This window comes from Athene noctua, chromosome 3 (genome assembly GCF_965140245.1).
Source record: "Athene noctua chromosome 3, bAthNoc1.hap1.1, whole genome shotgun sequence".
Classification (NCBI taxonomy): domain Eukaryota; kingdom Metazoa; phylum Chordata; class Aves; order Strigiformes; family Strigidae; genus Athene; species Athene noctua.
In genome coordinates, this window is record NC_134039.1 from 16,262,028 (window position 1) to 16,281,341 (window position 19,314).

Here is a 19,314-nt window from a genome sequence, read left to right on the forward strand (position 1 = left end):
TATTCGGGGGCTTGGTTTGAGTGTAAGCCTGGGAGGGAGCTGCTCGCAGTTTTATTGCGGTTACGGGCTGCAACGGGACTAAGTTGTAACTGCCCAAGCGCTACCTTGTGTCTCGCATGCTAAGCCTCCTGACATCGTTTGTTTTTAAAGGAAATCTATTTCACCATAAGCCACCAGCTGTTTTCGTGAAGCAGCTCTTCCGAAATTGGACGAAGAGCGTGAACCAAAAGTTGCGATGACGTGAATTTTTCACTCAGCCATTCTGACGCAGCCGGAAAAACTGTAAGAGCCACTGATGACTCTTAACACACGTTGAAACGAAGAAACAACTCGGGGCCAGCAGAAGACTTGCCCGCTTCCTCCCGGAGGCCGCGCCCCCCGGCCGGTGCCGCTCCAGCGTTCCGTCCCGTTTGTTTTTGTTTGGGCGGGGCGTGGCGGGGCGTGGCGGGAGGTGGCCCCGCCCCCGCGCCGCGCGGCGCCGCCGCGGAGGCAGGTGCCCGGGCCGGGCCGGTGCTGGGGCCGGGACCCGCCCCCCGCCGGGCCGGGCGGGGCGGGGCAGCGGGCCGCGTGCGTGAAGTCACCTCGCTCGTCACAATGGGCAACACCCCCCTCCCCCCGGCTTCCCGCGCGGCCTTTCTGCCTTAAAAGGACAATGGGGCGCGCGAAGCGAGAGCGTTTGATTGAGGAGAATGGAGCCGTGGGAACGGCGCATGCGCAGAGCGGCGGGCGCCGAGCGGAGGGGGCGGGGAGAGAGAGGAGGGGGCGGGGGGGTGCGGGCTCGCGGGCCGGCAGAGCGCGGAGGCACGGGGAGGGCGCGCAGCGGCGGGGCTTCGCCGCGCACCGCACGTCTGTTGGTGAGCGCGATAGAGCGGTGAGTGATTTCTTCTTTTTGCTTGGGGGGAGGAAAGAAAAGTACAGCCGGCAGGGAACGGGAGGCTTAAACCGGGAAACCGGGGCGGGTTTTTTGTTTTGGGGTGGGTTTGGGCTTTTTTTGCTTGTTTGGGGGTTGTTGTTGTTGTTGGGTATTTTCGCAGCAGTCGGTCGTTTCTGTTAAACCCCAGTTAATCCCGGAGCCTGTCTTTTGCCGCGGCGAAAAAACTTTACCGCCTGAAACAGTTTGACACGCGTGGTTCCTGTGCGCGGCGTTTTCCCCTTTTCTTCAATTAGTGGAGTTCAAAAGGAGGTGCTGGCGGGGAGCAACGCCTCCCGCATTGTTGCAGACCCATCCCGAGAACGCTGACTTTCCCCCCGCCGCCACCACTCCGAGTGAGGTTAAAGCCGCAAGTCTCCGGGAGGAAGCGTAGCCACGTTAAACGACTTAGCTCCCAGAAGCGCTGCGGAGCGGGTTAGGGGAACCGGGCTGCCTGGCGCCCTTCCCGGGCGGCGGCCGCCCGGCCTCGCCACGCGGACTGCGAGGCACGGCCGGTCCCGCGGGGAAGGGCGGCGCGGCGCGGCCCCGCCGGCCGTGCGGAGCGGGAGGCGCAGGTGCGGCCCTCGGCGCGCCCCGCAGCCCCGCAGCGCACACCTGTAGCTGCGGCACGCACGAGTTGGTGCCAGCGGAGAGGGGCACCATAGGGCCCGCGATTCCCCCCGCCGCGTTTCCCCGGGGGAGAGGGGGCGGTTGATTTATCTGTAGTTTTATCCCTGTTGTTTGCGGAGGGGTCGGGGTCTGGGACGCCCCGAGGTGGTGGAAGCGTGCGGCTGTGGGCTGGCGCCACACGTGCTGCCGGTCGCACGACTCGCGGCGTGGGGCCTTCCCCGCCACGGCGGGCGCCCTGCCACCGGCCCCGGTGCGCGGCGGGGACCGGGCGGCGATAGCGTTCTGCCGCCCTCGCAGCGTGAGCGAAAGTCGCTCCCGTCCCCGTCAGCCTGTGCCCGCGCCCGGCGCCCAACAAGTTTAACTCCCGCCTTCCGCGGGGTTTGCGCGGCGGGGCGGGGGGGTTACGCGGAGCGGCCGGCGGTGCCCCCGGCGCGGCACGTAGGCAGCGCCCGGCTGCGGGGAAAACAAAGGGCTCGCATGTGCTGCGGGCGCCGGGGGAACGCGGTCCTCCGCGAGGCGGATGGGGGGGGGTCGGGGGGGTAAAAGTTGTCCCGCAGGGGGCTGGTGTTTTGTAGCGGCTGGCTGCCGGTTTGGGAGGACTTTGAAGGGGTGAGGAAACTTTGGGTACACACGCGCTCCCCTCGGCAGCGCGCTGCGCGCACGGCGGTGATGTGCGCGGGCGAGCAGGCGAGCCCCGCCGGACCCCCCCGCCTCCCGGAGCTGCCGCAGGGTCGGGGGGAGTGGGGTGGGGTCCGTGTGGCCCCCGCCGCGGCATGCCCGCGTTGCCGGGAGGTCTGCGACGGCCCTTTGAAGTGCAACTGTTGCCATGTTTGAATTACGTCAGGGCCGAGCCATGAGGAGCCAGCGCGGGGCTGGGGGGACGGGACGGGACCGGGGGGCGGGAGGCGGCCGCCACACTGCCGGGGCAGGGGTCGGGGTGCCCAGTGGAGTTGCCGCGGCTCGACCCCCGCTTCCCGCCGCTCGCCCCACCGCCCCCCCGGATGGGGCGGCTGCACCGCGGCCGCGTGGTGGGGCGGTGTTTGCAGCGCGGGGGACGCTGCGCAGCGCCCACCTCCGCGCTCGGGGCTTTCCTCCTCGGCGCACCGCCCTCCCCTTTCTGCGCTGCTTTAATTTATTTTCAATTTTATTCGTCTTTCCGCAAGTGGAACGCTTGGCAGGCTCGGGGAGGGGAGGCCGGGGCCGCCCGGCCGCCCGCCTGTGTGTGCTCCCGCGGCTCCACCTGACCGGCGGGGCCGCCTGCGAAAGTAGGTCGTCCGCCCCGGGGGGGTCTTTGTTCCCGGCGCTGCCGCGCCTCCAGCGGAGCGAGCCCGCCGGCGGTAACGGGGCGCCCCGCCGTGCCCGGGCCGGCGCTTCTCCCGCGCCACGCGGTGCTCGGCGGAAAGCGGCCGCCGCCACCTCCGGCACTGCGCCGGTCCTGGGGGCTGCGGCAGCGGCGCGACCAGCCTCTGCCTTTTCGGGCATCTTTTATCACTATTGTTTGTGGTTTGTGTGTTTGTTTTTTTTTTAAATCAACTTTTGCGCCAGGGAAACGCTCCCGGTCGCGTTCTCCCTTTCATGAGAGTGAAGTTGCCGTCTCCTCTCGTACACTCGTCTCCGGATGCGTGTGGCTCAAGGGATTTAAAGGGACCTGCCAGACCCGGTGTTTACCCGGCTGTGCCTTGGCGGCTGTGCCTTGGCGTAGGGAGCAGGGCTGGATCCTGCCTGCCCCGGGGCTCCCCCAGAGGCTCTTTCCCGCCAGTCTGCTAGCGGGCACTTCTTTGGACCCAGATTCTTCAATAATCGTTACAACTGCAAAGAAAAATTCGGAGCTGCGCCCCGGCGCTGTGTTTCCGTGGGCAGCTGGCGCAGGATGCTGCCCCTCAGCCTGCTGCTGTGTGCCTAAAGCACGTGTGTGCTGGCTGGGCTGAGGGCAGGGCCCCTGCCACCCTCGCCTCCTGGGTGGGGAGAAGACCCAGAGTCCTGGATTGAGCCTACAACAGCATCTCGTCAGTGGTGGAGGCTGAGTGACATACATGAGCACAACCTAACTGCAATGGTCTCTTAATTTTAAATTTTAATACGGCGCTGGTGGAAGGTGGTAGGGTGGAAGCCATGGAGAGTCATCTGTTTAACCCCTTTTATAAGGCAGGCTAGGAGGGTGACGGTTTCTCAGCAAACCCCTTTAATACCGTGTGCTTGTTTCCAAAGGTGAGACTGTTTTATGTCAGCACTGTGCAGGGTGTGTGCTGTGGAAACTCCCTTCACCCCAGTCTGCACATAGCCAGGTTCACTGTGTAGTTCACAGCTTTTTGGTGTTTTGGGGTTTTTTTAAATAAAAAGATTGCAAGAACTGCATCGTAGGGCAGACAGTGAACTGGAGACCTTCCTTCTGACACCAGTGGACACTGGACTCCTTGGCCACCCAGGTAAATTCCAGGTTTCTTGGGATCTGTGATCCATGGTAGAGAATCTGCAAGTAACAAGTCGTGGGATTTTTCAAACACACCCACAGGCATGCAGCATCCAGCTCCCTCTGAAAGTAGGTAGAATTGAGTGCCAGAGCCTCTGGGAAAAATTCCTCCTCTCTTCCAGCCGGGAGATCCTCAAAGAGAAGCTAATTGCCTATATTTGCAGTCTTTCCTTTAAAAAGAAAACATCCTTCTTAGTAGATGATGTTAAAAGAGCTGATAAATTCACACAGATTAAAAACATTAAAACTGTGACGATTAATTGTCTTACTCATGCTAAAACAGCTCTGTGTTACCAAACTCTGCTTTGCATTGATTCTTAACACCTCATGCTTTGTACCTCTTTCATAACTAGATGAAGGACAGGCACAGTCCTTGACAACCAGTTTCTTCAGACTTGTACCCCATGTAACACTTGCTTTAACAGAAAGAAGCAGCTAGTGAGCTGGAGCTTGAAAACTGAGTGGTTAAGCAGAATACATGGGCGGGACTCCATTTCATGACTCAAGCCTTTACATTTCTGTAGAATGTGCTCAGTCCAAAGTCCAAGTGAAATGACCAGTAATATTACTTAAGGCCATGGAAACTTAACCTTTTTAATTAAGTCACTTCAGCTATTCTGTCAAATAATTACTACTACTTCAGTTCAAGTCCCCATCAGGTGTGTTATCCTGTTTAAAAGAAAAACAAAAACCAAACCCCTACCAAACCAAAACTGTTCGGTGTCTCATGATCTCTGGTGTCTGTGATGCTTTTTCAGTAGCAGGTGGTTGCAAACAGCATCATAACAGCGGCAGTGACTGTACTCAGATAAGCATCACAGACTGAACTCTAGCACTTGCTTGAGAAGATCCCAGGTTTTCCTTGCAGGGCTCCTCATCAGGCTGAGCGTGGTGTTAGTTATGCAGCAGGAGTTTCGGGGGGGGGGGGGGGGGGGGGGTGGGGGGGGGTGGAGGGAAGTCCTCTTTCAAGATGGAATGTCTGCAGGTGGGACAGGTTTGGGATTTTTTTCTTCCCCTATGCAAATCTTACTGATTACTGTTTTCGTGCTTTGGCATATCCCTTGTGAGCACTAACCGCATGGCAGTTTAGAGGAACACCCATGTGGCTTAGCCTTTCACTTCTTTTGTTTAAATGGGTTAGGTACTTATTTCCCACTGAAGATCAGCAGGTAAGTATGTTCCTTGGTGACTTGACTGCTGCTAACCCAGCCGGGATGCTGTGGAGGCTCAAACATGGGGAAAAAGATGTCCAGTCTGATAACGAGCTGGTTTGTTGCTGTCAGTTGCATCTGGTGTGCTAAGATTTCACTGGAGCACTGAGAGCACAACGGTAGCTGTGAACAACTACCAGCAAAAGAGCGAGTTACTTATTTTGACAGAGGAAAGATTCCTGAAAATGTAGTTTTGACCTTTTACTGGTTTTGTTCAGCTCATCAAGTGAAAACTCCACAGGATTCTGTGCCTGGGCTGTAGTGGCCAAATACAGCTTTACTCCAAGTAAAGTTGTTTTGGGTGGAGAGAGGAAGGGAAGTGGAAGGAAAATCTGAGGATGTAGGGGACCAGAAGAGTGTTCAGTATGCACAATTCTAAGGTTATGGTTGTTGGAAATTAGTCACTTTGTCTTGAGCTGTAAGGACAGACAACAGTGTAAAAGATGTTTTTGCGGATACCGAAGTTGCATTTTCAGATTACTTCATTTAGTTTGGTCTCTTACTTCCTTGGAATATTCTCACTTTGGGCATGTTAAAATATGGTTTTCTGGGGTCAAATCTTAACTTCTATTCCAAAGATTCTTTTTGCAGCATGTAAACTCAGGGAGGAGGTATGTTTACATTGAGACTCTGATGTAGATCAGCTCCTCTATAATTCTCTGTCCTACAGTTGATTTTCAGTAGAGGTATTGCACTTTATTTCAACAGAGGGACAGGCCCAATAATTTATTAGTGAGACAAGCAACTCTGCATCTGGTGCCACAGACAGTTCTGGAAGTATTTTTCATGTGTGTGCATGTGCCTGAGTGTATGCACTTGCAGATGTAAAAGCTAGAGCATATATATTCTTTCTATATTAAGGTATCTGTTTCTTTTTCTTTAAAAGAAAAAAAAATCACCATTTTGGCTATGTTTCTTAATTCCAATTAAATGCTGTAGAGATGAGCATTGTGAGATGGTTACTGACAGGCACTGGCTGCATCAACATATTTGGGGAGACTGTGCCAAGGCTGTTTCATACACAGAAGGGGAAATCAGATTATTTTCAGAGGTTCTCCTCGTCTCTGACAATGTACTGGCAACTTTGAGTTGCACAAAGGGTGGATGATCTAGGGTCAGAGTGAGGAGATGGGAAGAGAGGAAGGTATTGAGTAGTTGGACTGGCATCCCTCTGTTCTCCCATAACCCCAGGGAATGTTTCTCTCTCAGCTTTGTGAGAAGCAGGTGAGCATGTTCTCCTGACTGGTCTGATAATTGTGTTACAAAGGGAGACATGCCTGCCTTCTAGGAATTCCTTCCTTTCTATTATAAAGGGTTTTCATTCTTCTTGGGTGATCAGAAAGAATGCAGAAGGAATCTGGAAAAGCAAATGGAAGTGGCTAAGCTTTTCTTATTTTAAAATCTAAAAGTTCAGAAGTTCTTCCTTAACTTGAAAATTTAATGAGGTTCTGAAGCAATAACTCATTTTAATTTAGATCATCAAATTAAATTTTGCAAAGAAAACTTAAGCACCAAATTCTAGTCCTGACAGGTAATGCAAGCACGAAACCGTTTTCACACACATATGATGCATTCTGCTTTGTATCGGCCTTTCACAAATGTAATAAGCAGGGTGTGTGTGGTTTTTCTTTTATTCCCCACATACTTTACTGTTCTCTGCTTGACTCCATTTTTTTTTTTTTTTGCAAGACGAGTCTGTTTTTGATGCTGCTTTTCCAAAAGTGAGAGGGCAGAGGGATAGAGAGAGCTTTTTCCTGTAGTCTTTTCTGAGACCATTCAAGTTGCTAAAGCAGTTGTTTAAAGTAGAACTTGGAGGAATAGCAACTTTTCCTTTTGCAGGGAGACTGTGGAGAAGGACCACTTTTCCTCTGATTTGGGGGAGTAGTGCTCCCCTACTAATGCAGGTAAATCTCCATTTCTGCAGAATGACACCCTCTGCTAGGATTTCTCATTTCTTTGGTGAGCTGTCCCTTTTACTTCTGTGCAACTGGTGATTTAAAAGATAAAAGATGTCATATATTTTAAGAACACGCTTAAATTTGGCAAAATTGTCATGTGTAATGCTTTTTAACTTCTGTGGAAGTTACATCATTCCTACTTGCCATCTTTTTATCTGTCCCAAATTTCATGTGGTTAAGCTTCCGCAGCTAAGATTCGGGTGTTACAGTAGCTGGCAGTCTAACTCCCTAGTGTTAGTTTGAGATCTAAATTGTGAAGCCTTCAAGTAAAACTTTAAAGGGCACAGTCATATGTGCTTCTAAGTACATGTTCGCTATTAAGCTTTCCAGCTGACAGAATATTTATTGTATAATAGTCAAATGGCAACTGTTTAGGATTAAATGTGTAACTGGACTGATGCCTTCCAATTATAACTGCACTCCGATGCAGTTGTCAGAAATCTGTTTCACTTGCGGTTTTGCTTCTAGCTCTTCCCCATTCAGGCGTGATACATGGTAATACTGTTGCTGACCATTCATCAAGTGGGAAACAGATGGCACTAGTTTCTCTTGTATTGAAAGATGGTGTTGAAAGGCTGCTCCTGTGCGAATGGCAGCAACGATGCAAAACAAAATATTTTCAAAATATATGTCTGATGCCAGTCTTTGCCAGAACATTAATTGTAAAATGTGCATTTTGTTCTACCATGGTATAAATACCGGCTGGTGACAGATCATCTCATCAGCATCTGGATTTCTGGAAGAAACCAGGTTAGAAAGTAAATCACATTGTTGATAGCAGTTGTGTCTTGCCCTGTAACAGTCAAGATGTTCTTACTGCTTAAGTGTCTGCAGTTAGTCTTTGACTTTCTAAAGAAAAGCATCAGACCACAGATTTAACATTGGGGTAGTCAAACAAAATCTAAAATTGCTATTTGGTAGCTGAAAATTCCCAGGTGAACTTGCTGTTGGATCTCCAGAGGCTTGTTAAACAGTGTCCTCAAGAGACTGTCTCTTGAAGAAGCACATGGGATGCTAAGAAACAGAATACATACTCTTTTAAGTGTTTGCTTAAACACTCTCTTGTTTATTTGTCAAGTCCAGGGATACTAACCTGATTTGGTCGTGCATTCATTTGCTACATGTCCCTGAAAACATATCCAAGCAGAAGCAGAGGAGGAGTTCGGAGTTTCAACAAACCCATTCAGCAGGTCACTCACTAGCTGTATGCCCTTTACTTGCCACAGCTGCTCCTGGCCTCCAGGCCAATGCTACCCTCACAGAGGAAGCAGTGAATCTCCAAAGAAGCCTGGCAGCATTTGGGGTGACTGTGCTGGGTATTTGCACAAATCATCCTTGGGATATCCTAGCCCTCAGTGAGTTCTTTGTGCTGTAAATATGCCTGAAGAGGAAAGGAATACAGCACTTCGAGCCTGTGGAAAACAGCATGAGTTGGGACAGGAGGGAAAGACCTATCCCCTCTATCTCTGGCCTAAGCCTCGAGGGCCTCCTTAGCATTCAGTTCCATCAACAGACTCTGTGCAAGGGTTTTGGTCAAGACAAGCTTTTTGGAGAGTTGATTTGTCCCTTTCTACATGTCTGTGCAGTAGCAGTTGCAGGGAGACAACTTCAGTGGGCTCCAGGTGATCTTGTATTATAGTATGCTGGACTGAAATGTAAACATGTACACTTCCAGCTGGGTATGAGTTCCTTCGTGGATTTGTTTATTAATAATATTAACCAGCAATATTAGATACAATTTTTTGCTTTTCTGTTGTTCTCAGGAGCCTAGGAACCTTGGGCAGAGCCTTGTGTTTATTTGCAGTGCTATTGTGGTCTTCCCCTCTGGAGTGGGGGAGTATATTTTTACCTCTGTGTGGAGGACTGTGAGTGCACTTGGGTGGTTCACTAGCTTTTGCTGTGGTCCTGCAAAAATGTGTGGGATCTCTTTCCCTTGTGTGCAATCTTTTGTCAGTAAGGTAAGCTTGATGGTTGTTTTGTGGAAACATAGTTTTGACCTCACCTGAACCTGCTTCTCAAATTATTTTATTGCTGTTATGATGGGGCAAATCTTGGTGCTATAAACTGGAGATTTCAGGTTAATTTTTTTCTGTCTTTGTTGGATATTAGAATGATGTCCCTTACCTTCCTGCAGGTGGAAGATATGCCACATACATTCATCAGTAACCCAAGTTAGGTTGATGTGACTTGGCAATGCCTGGGACTGAGAAGTGACTGGAAGTTCCCTCTCACCATACTTGCCCACGAGCGATGGAGATGCAAGAATATAGCGACTTGGTCTCTTGTTAAGGGAAGAAGGGGAGATCTTGTGTTATTTGTATGGCTCCATCTAATTTTAATTTTTTAAAAGCAGAAGTTCGCAGCAGTGGGAGCTTATTTTCATGGCGCTTCTTGCAGCCAGTGGCCTGTGCCCTCTGAGCAGTTAGTGTGTGATGAAGAGCAGAGATGGCTGCTCACTCCCTGCAGCAGGTGGTTGAGGCAAACCTTGCAGCATGGTCTATTTAAGAGAACACCTTGGAACCGTTCCCACCCATGTTACAGGACAGATGCTGTGTGACCTGTAAGGGCTTGTGGTGTGTCCAGACCCAGCACCAGTTTTGCTCAGTTGTTGTTTTTTTTTTTTGAAGTACTGTGGGAGCTCTGTTTACTCTGACAGCTTCTCATGCTATGTCAGACTGTCCGTAACAGGAGTCTGCACCTGGGGAGTAACTGGTGCCAGGGGAGAACTCATTTGGTGGTGGGGACATCATGTGTTGAAAGGGTCTTTGTTGTGGTGACTGCAGTAAATCCACTTGTAACTAACTTTAAAAGTTTCTGCCTGGAAGACGCCTCCACTGTGTGTGTTACCTGCTCTGATAGCAAATCCCAGCCCAGGTGTACGGAAAAGGATAGACAGACCTCTAAAAGCGGCATGGCTTTTGGCTTTCTGAGCTGGTGCTGAGTTTGCAGAGCTGGTGGTTAAGAAGAAACAACTTCCCTGTAAACAGAGTACCTTTTGCTCCAGCGTCATTGGCGGTAGCTGGGATGTGTGGTAGGTGCGCATGCTGAAATGTGCCCCAGGGTCCTGCTCCCTGGCCTTTTCTCTCTAGGCTTCCTTCCCATGGAAAGCAGGGCGGGGAAGGTGGGAGGGCAAGAACTGAGCCTGTGCTGACACAGAGCTGGGATGCGCACCCAGGCCTGAGAATGGAGAAGTGCTCCTGGGTCCCGCAGTGCAGACATGGCCATTGAGGGCTGGGTGGGACTCCACCCTGATGTTTTTAGGGCAGCTTTTCAGGTATGTCTGCCCTACAGCCCTAGAGGTATGACTGCAGCTCATTTGAAATGACTCCTACTCACTTTCAACAAAGTTTGGCAGGGATATTTCCAACAAATGCCAGTGATGATGACGAGGTACTGCCAGTGACCCAGGGTTCAGCTGCCAACTACTTATCCAGCTTATCCAGGGGCTCGGGCAGGTTCACACGGTCTGTTCTGCAGCCTGTTTTACCACACACATGGGCTTTCATTAGCCAAGTCAGCTGCATTCACACCTCTGGGTTGTGCTGTTGCAGATGTGCCCTTAGAGTGGAGTTGTGCAGAAGTGAGCTTGTCGTGAGTCCTGCTGGGTATTGCTTAATATTCCAACTATTGGTTTGGTTTTTTTTTTTTAGTAAGAAGGTGTATTCTAGGTGCATCTGCCTTTCTGAAGCAATGCAGGTTAAAACTATGGCCTAATCTAGCAGTTTCCTATCCTGAATCATAGTTTACTTCTGGTTTGCCCAGTGCATTGCCCAGGTTTTTCTTTCATATCTAACCGTGGTAAGTAACACCAGTTTCTGTCTATTTTCACAGACTACAACTGGGAGGAAAAGATGTTTGGCTTTCACAAACCGAAGATGTATCGGAGTATAGAGGGCTGCTGTATTTGCAGAGCTAAGTCTTCCAGTTCTCGGTTCACTGACAGCAAACGTTATGAAAAGGATTTCCAGAATTGTTTTGGGTAAGATTCTTTAGTCAACATCGTGCAAGCCACGAACCTGACATGCTGTTCTTCTTGCTCTGGAAGACTGAAAGATTGGTTTACCAGAGGTGGGTGGTGGGGGAAGGCTGGCTTCAGCTTCCTCACAGCTTTTCTGGCCAGGCCAGGAGGGTCTGGACCCTGTGCTGCTGTGTATGGTACTATCTGGTTGTTGATTTGTTGTTGTTGCCAATGAAGAGCCACTGTAGTTTATGCCAGTGAAGGGTCAGGCTTGTGTGTCTCCCACCTCACAGCACAGGCAAGGATTTAGACACCTATCAGACTGTGCATTTTGCACTTGTTCCTTATAGGTGTACATTCCCACACAAGATGGAAAACAGGTTTAATGTGGCTCTGAAAAGTCAAGAATTTAGACAAAACTTGATGAGTAAAAATTTAGCAGTTCCAGTGAATTTATGTGGAGTACCCTGTTTCAGGTATTAGTGCCTTTGTTCAAATAGGGCATATCAACATATTATTAAAACTTTTCATTGGAAGTCCATTCTGATGGAAAGTAAGCATCAAGCAATTAGCCTTCCAATTAGATAATGTTGCACGTAATGTTACTTGAAGGCATTGGTAAGCAAAGCTATAAATAGCAGTGATTTCTTGTACCAGTCGCTGTGACCTTTTAGCTTTTTTGAAATACTTTAAGAACTTTGAAATTCTGTGTAAATTTGTGTCCTTGAATTGTCAGCAAAGCAAATTCTTCCGTGATAGCTTGTAATTTTTACTTTGTTTATTTTGAATTTTTTTTGAGACAATAAGAATTTCTCATGCTATAGTTGTCCATGAAATTATTTCCCCTGGGAGAAGTCTGTGTTGTCAATAGATGTTTTCTGCGCTTTTTTTCCAGTCTTGTTGGATTACCTCTCATCAAAATTTTAGGCCCAAGTGGAACCTTCATGCATCACTTTAAAAACGAGATACATATCAATATTGCAACTCTCATCTCAAGTGCTTAACTGTGTGTACATCTTTGCAATCTTCAGAAATATTTCCCTCTTTCCCCCCACTTTTTCTAGAAACACTCCTTTCACATACAGCTTTATAGTGCTTTGTATTTACTATGGATTTTTGTACATAAATCTGGTGTTGATATGATAATTTTCCTTATCATATTTCTTGGCTACTGTCCTTGGCAGTGGAAAGACTATGTGAAGACCCATTGCCTTTTTTTTTCTTTTTTGTTAGCTGCAGTAAAGAAGCTTGTAGTGTACCAGGGCCTTTGGTCTTGTGCTATCTGAAATATGTTTGCCAAGGTAAAAATGCAGTCTTAACATTGAGCAAATAAGGGCTTACCTGAGCCTGCCCCATTAATCTATAGATTGCTTCAAAGTTTTCACATTTAAACAGCTGAAAAATTCTACACTGTATCTCCTTTATATTTCTTTTAGCGTGGGTTAGCAGTAGAGATGATTTCTGAAGAAAGCTTGTTAAAAGGAGTGAGTATTGTTGTCATTCCAGCAACTGCTGTTTCTGAAACCTTATCCTACGCTTATGTGGGAGTGTGTTCAGGTGGTATTTGTTACTCATCCTTGAATCTCTGTGAGAAAGTTAAGAGCTGAATAAGCTTTTGTCGGACCTCTGAGGTCTGTTCCAAAATGTACATCCAAGGAATATGATTATTCTTCTTCCCTCCTCCTCCAATCAAACCAACCAACCTGCTGGAACTGTGTGGGTTTTTATAGGTTTTTATTAAAAACAAAACCAACTGAAGGTGATGGGACTGTTGTCCCTCTGGAGGCAGATTACACCACCTTTTATTTCTTTATGGAAGAGTGCTTTCCATATAGAAGAGGTAAGATACCTGGTCTTTAAATGGCAATGTTTGAGCACCCCAGGTGAAATGTAATGCCTGAAAAACAGAACTTGAGAGCCCTTCATTTCCATCAATTTTTTTGCTGCTTTTTGTTATTAAGTGAGGGGTGTGCTTTTAACTGTTGTCAAGTGATTTTTTTTTTTTTTTTTTTTTTGCTTTTGTTTTTACCAGGCTCCATGAGGCCCGCTCAGGAGATATTTGCAATGCCTGTGTCCTTTTGGTGAAAAGATGGAAAAAATTGCCAGCAGGATCCAAAAAAAACTGGAATCATGTTAGTCATTTATTTCTCTTCCACCCCAAAACTAACTCATCTCTGCCGTAGTCCATCCTGCTAGAGAGGGGAGGTGCTGGCAAGAATTTGGGGTTTGATATTTCCCTTACGTTCTCCTTTCCCACCCTCAGCATCTCTAATTCCTTCCTGGAGTAGTTCCTTTACATGGCTCTTACCTGTCTTTATTTGGCTTGTGTGTAAATGGTGATTATGCAAGCTTGGGATGGAGTCACAGACTAATTTACCTTGTAATTCCTTGTTTTCACAAGCTCATAACTTTGTCCAAAAGTCTCTTATGACACTGAAAACATTTCAAGTTTGGCCTCTATCCAGAATTGGTTGCTCTTTTTTTGACTTTTTTTTAATAGTTTGAACAAGCAAGGTGACTTGCTCAAGCAACACATAAATCAATGTCATTTAGTCAGATAATTACAATGACTAATATCTCGCAGCTATTCCCACTCATATTTTGTTTTGATACATCTAATTTGGTTTGGGCCTAGGGCTGGGAAGATGATCAGGATTCTTTGTGTATGTTATAATCTTTATTCAGGAATCCTTGATGGTAATGGAATCCAGAACTGTGGTTATTACTACCACTAGCTTTATTCAGAAGTTAAACTGATGATTTAAAAAAAAAAAAAAAAGGCAACCAAAACTCAAGCCAAATGCTTGGCAGACACTCTTAACTTGAACCAGTATGGGCTTAAACAACTGTTGTCTACAAAACAATTTGTCAAAAATAGGAAGAAGGCAAAAGTTGAACTGAATGTGCTTTTTAAACTAGTTTGCTCAATGTTCCTACAAACTCTTACAAACCAGATTTAAATGAAACATAAGAGTGTCTGCACAGAACTGCATTGGTTTGACTAAACTGGTTTTGAACATGTTCAGCTAAGTCAGTACAGGTATGTTGACTAGGGCAGTATCTGGGCACGATGCAGAAGTATTATGCATGCATTTTCTGTGTTGTAGGTGGTAGATGCCAGGGCTGGACCCAGTCTTAAAACAACACTGAAACCAAAGAAAATGAAAACTCTTTCTGGAAGCAGAATAAAGAGCAATCAAATCAGCAAACTGCAGAAAGAATTCAAGCGGCACAGTAAGTGGATCCAAAGAGATTTTGGCAATAAATGTTGGTCTCCCCCTAACATAGCTTTCTGTTAACTGGCCAAGCTGAATCACCATCTAGACTCAATTGTACGCTCACATGTTTGAGCCCTCCCTGTTTTCACAACCTCTCATCACCTGAGGACTTGGGGAGGGGGTGGAGTGAGGAGGAAGATCTTGTGTGCAGGGTGGGCTGTGAGACAGATGTAGGGAAGTGGCGTGGGGGAGTGTGGAACCTGGCTTGAAAGCCTGTACCTTATGTTCTACGCTTAAATGACATGTCTCTAGAAAGAAAATCTTCTTGGGCATGACCCTCACTGAAACTGAAGTTAGGTTTCCCTCTGCTCTCAGTAACACGCTATGGCCATTTTCAGCTTTTCCCAAGAAGCACTGTTCCGCTGATACCGCTATCGATCTTTTCCTTCCATACATGTATTCAACAACAACAAAAAAATGTCTAGGCTACCTATTTAGCCTAAAATTTTTTTTCCTTCCTTTAAATTACTAACATGTTTCTTCTGTATAGTTTCCTTACACATTCCTCTGCTGGTCTCAGTGATTTCCTTCCACTAGCACTTAGACTCTTCAAAAAGGATTTGGACCATAGCTTTCCAACAAAGCCATCTGCCTGTTATGCTCTAAATACATGCCAGTGCTTTAGGTTTTTCCTCTAAAACAAACCTTCCTAACTGTTGCTGACTTGGTCTTCTTTCAGTTATCCTACCTGGCCTGAAGAAAAAGCCTCCCCAAAGAATCAGTAAAGGCTCTAACCCAAAGAGCATGTATCTCCTCATTCAATGTGCTATAGTTAATCTATTTGTGTTACTGTAGGTACTAGAGATGATAACAAAAAGGTAGGCTAGTAGGCCCTCTGTTAAAGTGTGTGTCTGCACTGAGTCCATAGTTCATAGTCTCAATCCAGCAAAAGCTCAGTACTACCTAACCCATTGTACTAATGAGAATGGCTTTGCAAGACTTTTAACTGGAAGGGTAAGAAAGGAGATTTACAGTAAGGGAGAAAGTACTAGGTGTGAAGTACAGATCCTCATTGTCTTCAAGGATCTGCCAGTGATTCCAGAGTGGGACTAGGATCTTGTCCAAAGCATGGTCTGCATAGGCTATGTTAGAGAGACAGGAACTGAAGCCTGATCCTGAACCTCTTTCCAGTCCCTCATGTACCTTCTCCAGTTCTGAGGCCTGTCTCCCAAATGTTGACAGATAATCTCTCTTGAAATCAGCAGAGGCAAGTGAAAAATGGGTTGTCATTTTTAGGTTTACCTTGTTAATTAAAAAAAGACTGTCACTGTTTCCAATCCACATGTGACTTTTTACAAGTCAGGAAGAGAATAAGTCATTGGATACATGTCCTGATCTTGCATTTATGCTTTCTCTTACAGATTCCGATGCCCACAGCACCACTTCAAGTGCCTCCCCAGCGCAGTCACCCTGTTACAGTAACCAGTCTGACGATGGCTCTGACACAGAGATGAGCGCTGGGTCCAGCAGAACACCAGTTTTCTCCTTCTTAGATCTCACATATTGGAAAAGGTAAAAAGTAACAGAATGCACCCCCTGTGCAGACAGCAGTTCACATACACAGTGATTGATTCTGTTTCCTCAGGAATTTGATGCTGCTGAATGTAATTTGTTTTAAGGATATAATTTGGGGTATTGTACAATATCTGTCTGTCTTTAGAAAGAAGTGCCATATTTTTTAAGACATTTTCCCTTATCTCCCTCCAGTTCCCTAAATACTAATACAGGTGCTAGAAAATCTTTTTACATTTTGGGGATTAACTGATAATATTCCTGTCATTATCTTGTCTTAAAACTATACTCTGTAGATGGCATATGTTACCAAGTACAACAGTGCTCTCAGCTTGCCAGCAAAACATAGCATTTGATTTGGTTGACCTGTGATGGTAGTAATTTAAAAAAAAAAAATCTGGAGTGGGAGGAAAATCACATGGTTTTCTGGGAGCTGACGAGCTTGTTATCTTTTATTGCCTGTTGTGGTACAGTAATGCCTTGTTTAGCTAATTGATCTACTGAAATTGTTGAGACTTTGCTGCCTCCTCTCAAATAGTGTTTGCAAGTGCATTGTTGTCAAGGTTAGTTCAGCCCAGATAGCTGTGTATTTGAAACTTCTCTGTAAAGCAAAATGGGAGACTTAGTTTTGTATTGACATATCGACATGGGTGACATAGACTTGTTCTCTCTTTTTGAGCAGCCTATTCCCTCCTATCCTCTGAGCTGGAGGCTCAGAAAAGTAGTGTCTTGGGTCAAACTGATGTTTTGCATTTCTGTAAATTCTGTATATTCTAAACACACAAACTATTTCTCTCCCTGCCATTTGTTTCAGGCAAAAGGTCTGCTGTGGAATTATTTACAAAGGGCGTTTTGGGGAAGTCCTCATAGACACTCATCTCTTCAAACCTTGCTGTAGCAATAAAAAGTCTGCCACTGAAAAGCCAGAACAAGAAGGACCACAATCTCCAGCAATCTCCACCCAGGAGGAGTGGTGACTTCCTTGGATAGCTGCAGAAGGCTATATAGATCCTATTATTCTCTGGAAAAATACTAGAAAAGTGACTGTTCACTTTGGACACCTGCTATGCTGCCAAAAGACTATTCCCTAGAACTGTTTCGGGTTTTACTGCTACAATTCCACAAACTCTGAAGCCAGTTTGTATCCTTTCAGAAAGACTGTACATAATATTTAAGATGCTATGGAACACTTAGCAAAGCTGAATGCTGCTGCAAGGTTGTCTTATCTTCCTCTCTGCCCCTCCCTGCCCCCCACTTCTTCACAAGTGAGTATGAGGATGGGGTTCTGTCTATTAAAGTATATGTAGTTCCTGTTTCTGTATTGAAAGAAGCAGTGGCTGTAAGGCTTTTTTCAAAGTTTGTTGGTAACCTTCCTTAAATCCCCAAGAAAATATTTCATTGTTAGCCATGTATGAGTCAATAAGATGAACTAATACATAGAAATGCTATGTCACCTCTCTAGTTATATAAATATATATTTTTTTAAAGGTGTGGAGATTTCACCCTATACTACTGACGTAACAAAGATAAGTATTTCATCCCTGCGATGTGACACAGACTGGTAAACTGCAGACATATCTACTAAAAGTGGTAGTTATCCAAGAAGGCCCTCAACATAAAGTGCTCTTCGGAAGGGGTGGAAGAGCTTTCCTCCTTAGCCTAAGGAGGAAGATTTACCTAAGAATTGAAGAGAGTGAAATGGGGGACGACTGTTTTAACCCAGCAGCAGACACTCTGGGCTTCATGTAATACCTGACTGGTGATCAGAGATGGACCAAGAAAACATCTTGATGCCCAAGTTAGGTGTAGATGATGGCCAAAACAGAGTAACTGCTATCTCTTGGCCCAGTGCAGCTGAAATGTGACTACAGACCAGACTTCTGCTGGTTTTGGACCTGACATAGAACCAAACCCCTTGCTAAGCAAATCAAGCTCTGGTCCAGGGACATAATCTGATTGCAGCCTGGGGTCTGGATTCACAATTGCTATTTTGGAACCCTTCGCCTGTGGTGCTTCTCTGTTTATGTCTTGGTTGTTTAAACAACCACCAAAGCAATGCTTTTGTAAATTCTGAGTATGAAAAGTTTCATTAAGAATGGTGCTGTACTGAATTGAGGCAGCTCTGTTTGCATACATCATCAAAAGATGGTATTTCTTACATGGATTCCCAAACTTGTGTGCAAACCATTGTGACACTCCTCCTAACTCCACTTTGCTTGTAGGGTGAAAGCAGCTTGCTGGAAGAGTGTGCTGCAGTTTTAGCTCCCAATCGCTTCATGTTCCTTTTATGAAGGTTTAACTTGTGTAAGTTGGGAATTCTGCTTTTTTTTTTTGTTTATTTCTGGTTTTGGGGGGAGGGGGGATGTTTTTCTTACTCTTCTAGGATATTCTACAATGGATTGCTACAAGCTTTCCTTTCTGTGAGTCATTGGCATAATACTGTGGTGGGTAGGGCTTAGGACTGGATTTCCATGTAATCTCACTTCCTGAAATAGGAATGCTTAGCAAATGAAAATATAGGTAGGGAAATATATGCAGGTTTTAAGAGGAGCCTCTATCCTCAGAGTTTTGGGGTTTTTTTTCCTCCCTTTCATTGGTCGTCTTTTACTTTTCCTAAACTCTCTGAGATTCTAAAGGGAGATCAAAGCTGCCTACCTTGCTCTCATCTGCAACCAAATAGAATCATTTAGGTTGGAAAAGACCTCTCAGATCATTGAGTTCAACTGCAGATATAATGGATACTTGCTTTTATAACAGCTTAACTAGGTTGGTCATGTCTAATAAGGGCTTGAGCAAGAGTCCTAGATGTTTTTGCAGACATCTGCTTTCATTTGAATTTGTGTTTTCAGCATCAGTAATTCTGTACACCTAAGGCTGCAGTATTGGTGGTAGGATGTGCTCTGATACGGATCATCTCTTCTGTATTTATTTATTTATTACTAGATTTCAACCACCAACTGCTTCCCTACTCCCTCCCACCTCTTCCATTCCCAGTAGTAATGCAAAATGAACTGTATGTAGTCATGCACTTTGTATTAATGTATTAGAAATCTATGGAACCTGTTTTGTACTTTTATACTGTTCAGACACTTGTAATCCAACCTTTTTTTTTACTAGGGTAATGAATAAATTTAGAGTTATTTAGAAAATAAACAACTTCTCCTCTGTTTATTTCAGCTCTGTTCTGTTAATTAGACTCAATATTTGAACCCAGCTCAGGCAACCCATGTCTCTGAACAAGGTTTCAAGACCTTTTTTTTTTTTTTGGGGGGGGGGGTGGGGGTGGTGGGGTGTTGAGATAATTATCTTTCTGTTTAATTTGGAAAGAGGAGCAGAGCAAGAGACAGAGATGGTGTTTATTATGATAGGCAGCTCTCTCAGGGCAGG

General features: G+C 46.3%; 1 protein-coding gene across 3 annotated transcripts; it reads left to right on the forward strand.

The window, feature by feature from the left end:
- The first annotated feature begins 779 nt into the window (after window positions 1-779).
- Window positions 780-19,069, forward strand: SINHCAF (SIN3-HDAC complex associated factor). 3 transcript variants are annotated; one of them, XR_012633281.1, is made up of 7 exons: window positions 780-871; window positions 11,011-11,158; window positions 13,170-13,269; window positions 14,245-14,371; window positions 15,777-15,927; window positions 16,742-17,192; window positions 17,416-19,069. XR_012633281.1 is itself a non-coding variant. In XM_074901277.1 (6 exons), the coding sequence occupies exons 2-6, from the start codon at window positions 11,031-11,033 to the stop codon at window positions 16,902-16,904; spliced, it is 669 nt and encodes a 222-aa protein (XP_074757378.1). In that variant the 5' UTR covers window positions 780-871; window positions 11,011-11,030; the 3' UTR covers window positions 16,905-19,069. The 3 variants fall into 3 exon arrangements, 2 of the variants coding, with proteins under 2 accessions (XP_074757378.1, XP_074757380.1); XM_074901277.1 differs by having other exon boundaries at window positions 16,742-19,069; XM_074901279.1 differs by lacking the exon at window positions 780-871 and adding an exon at window positions 3,907-3,966 and having other exon boundaries at window positions 16,742-19,069.
- The last annotated feature ends 245 nt before the right edge of the window (window positions 19,070-19,314 follow it).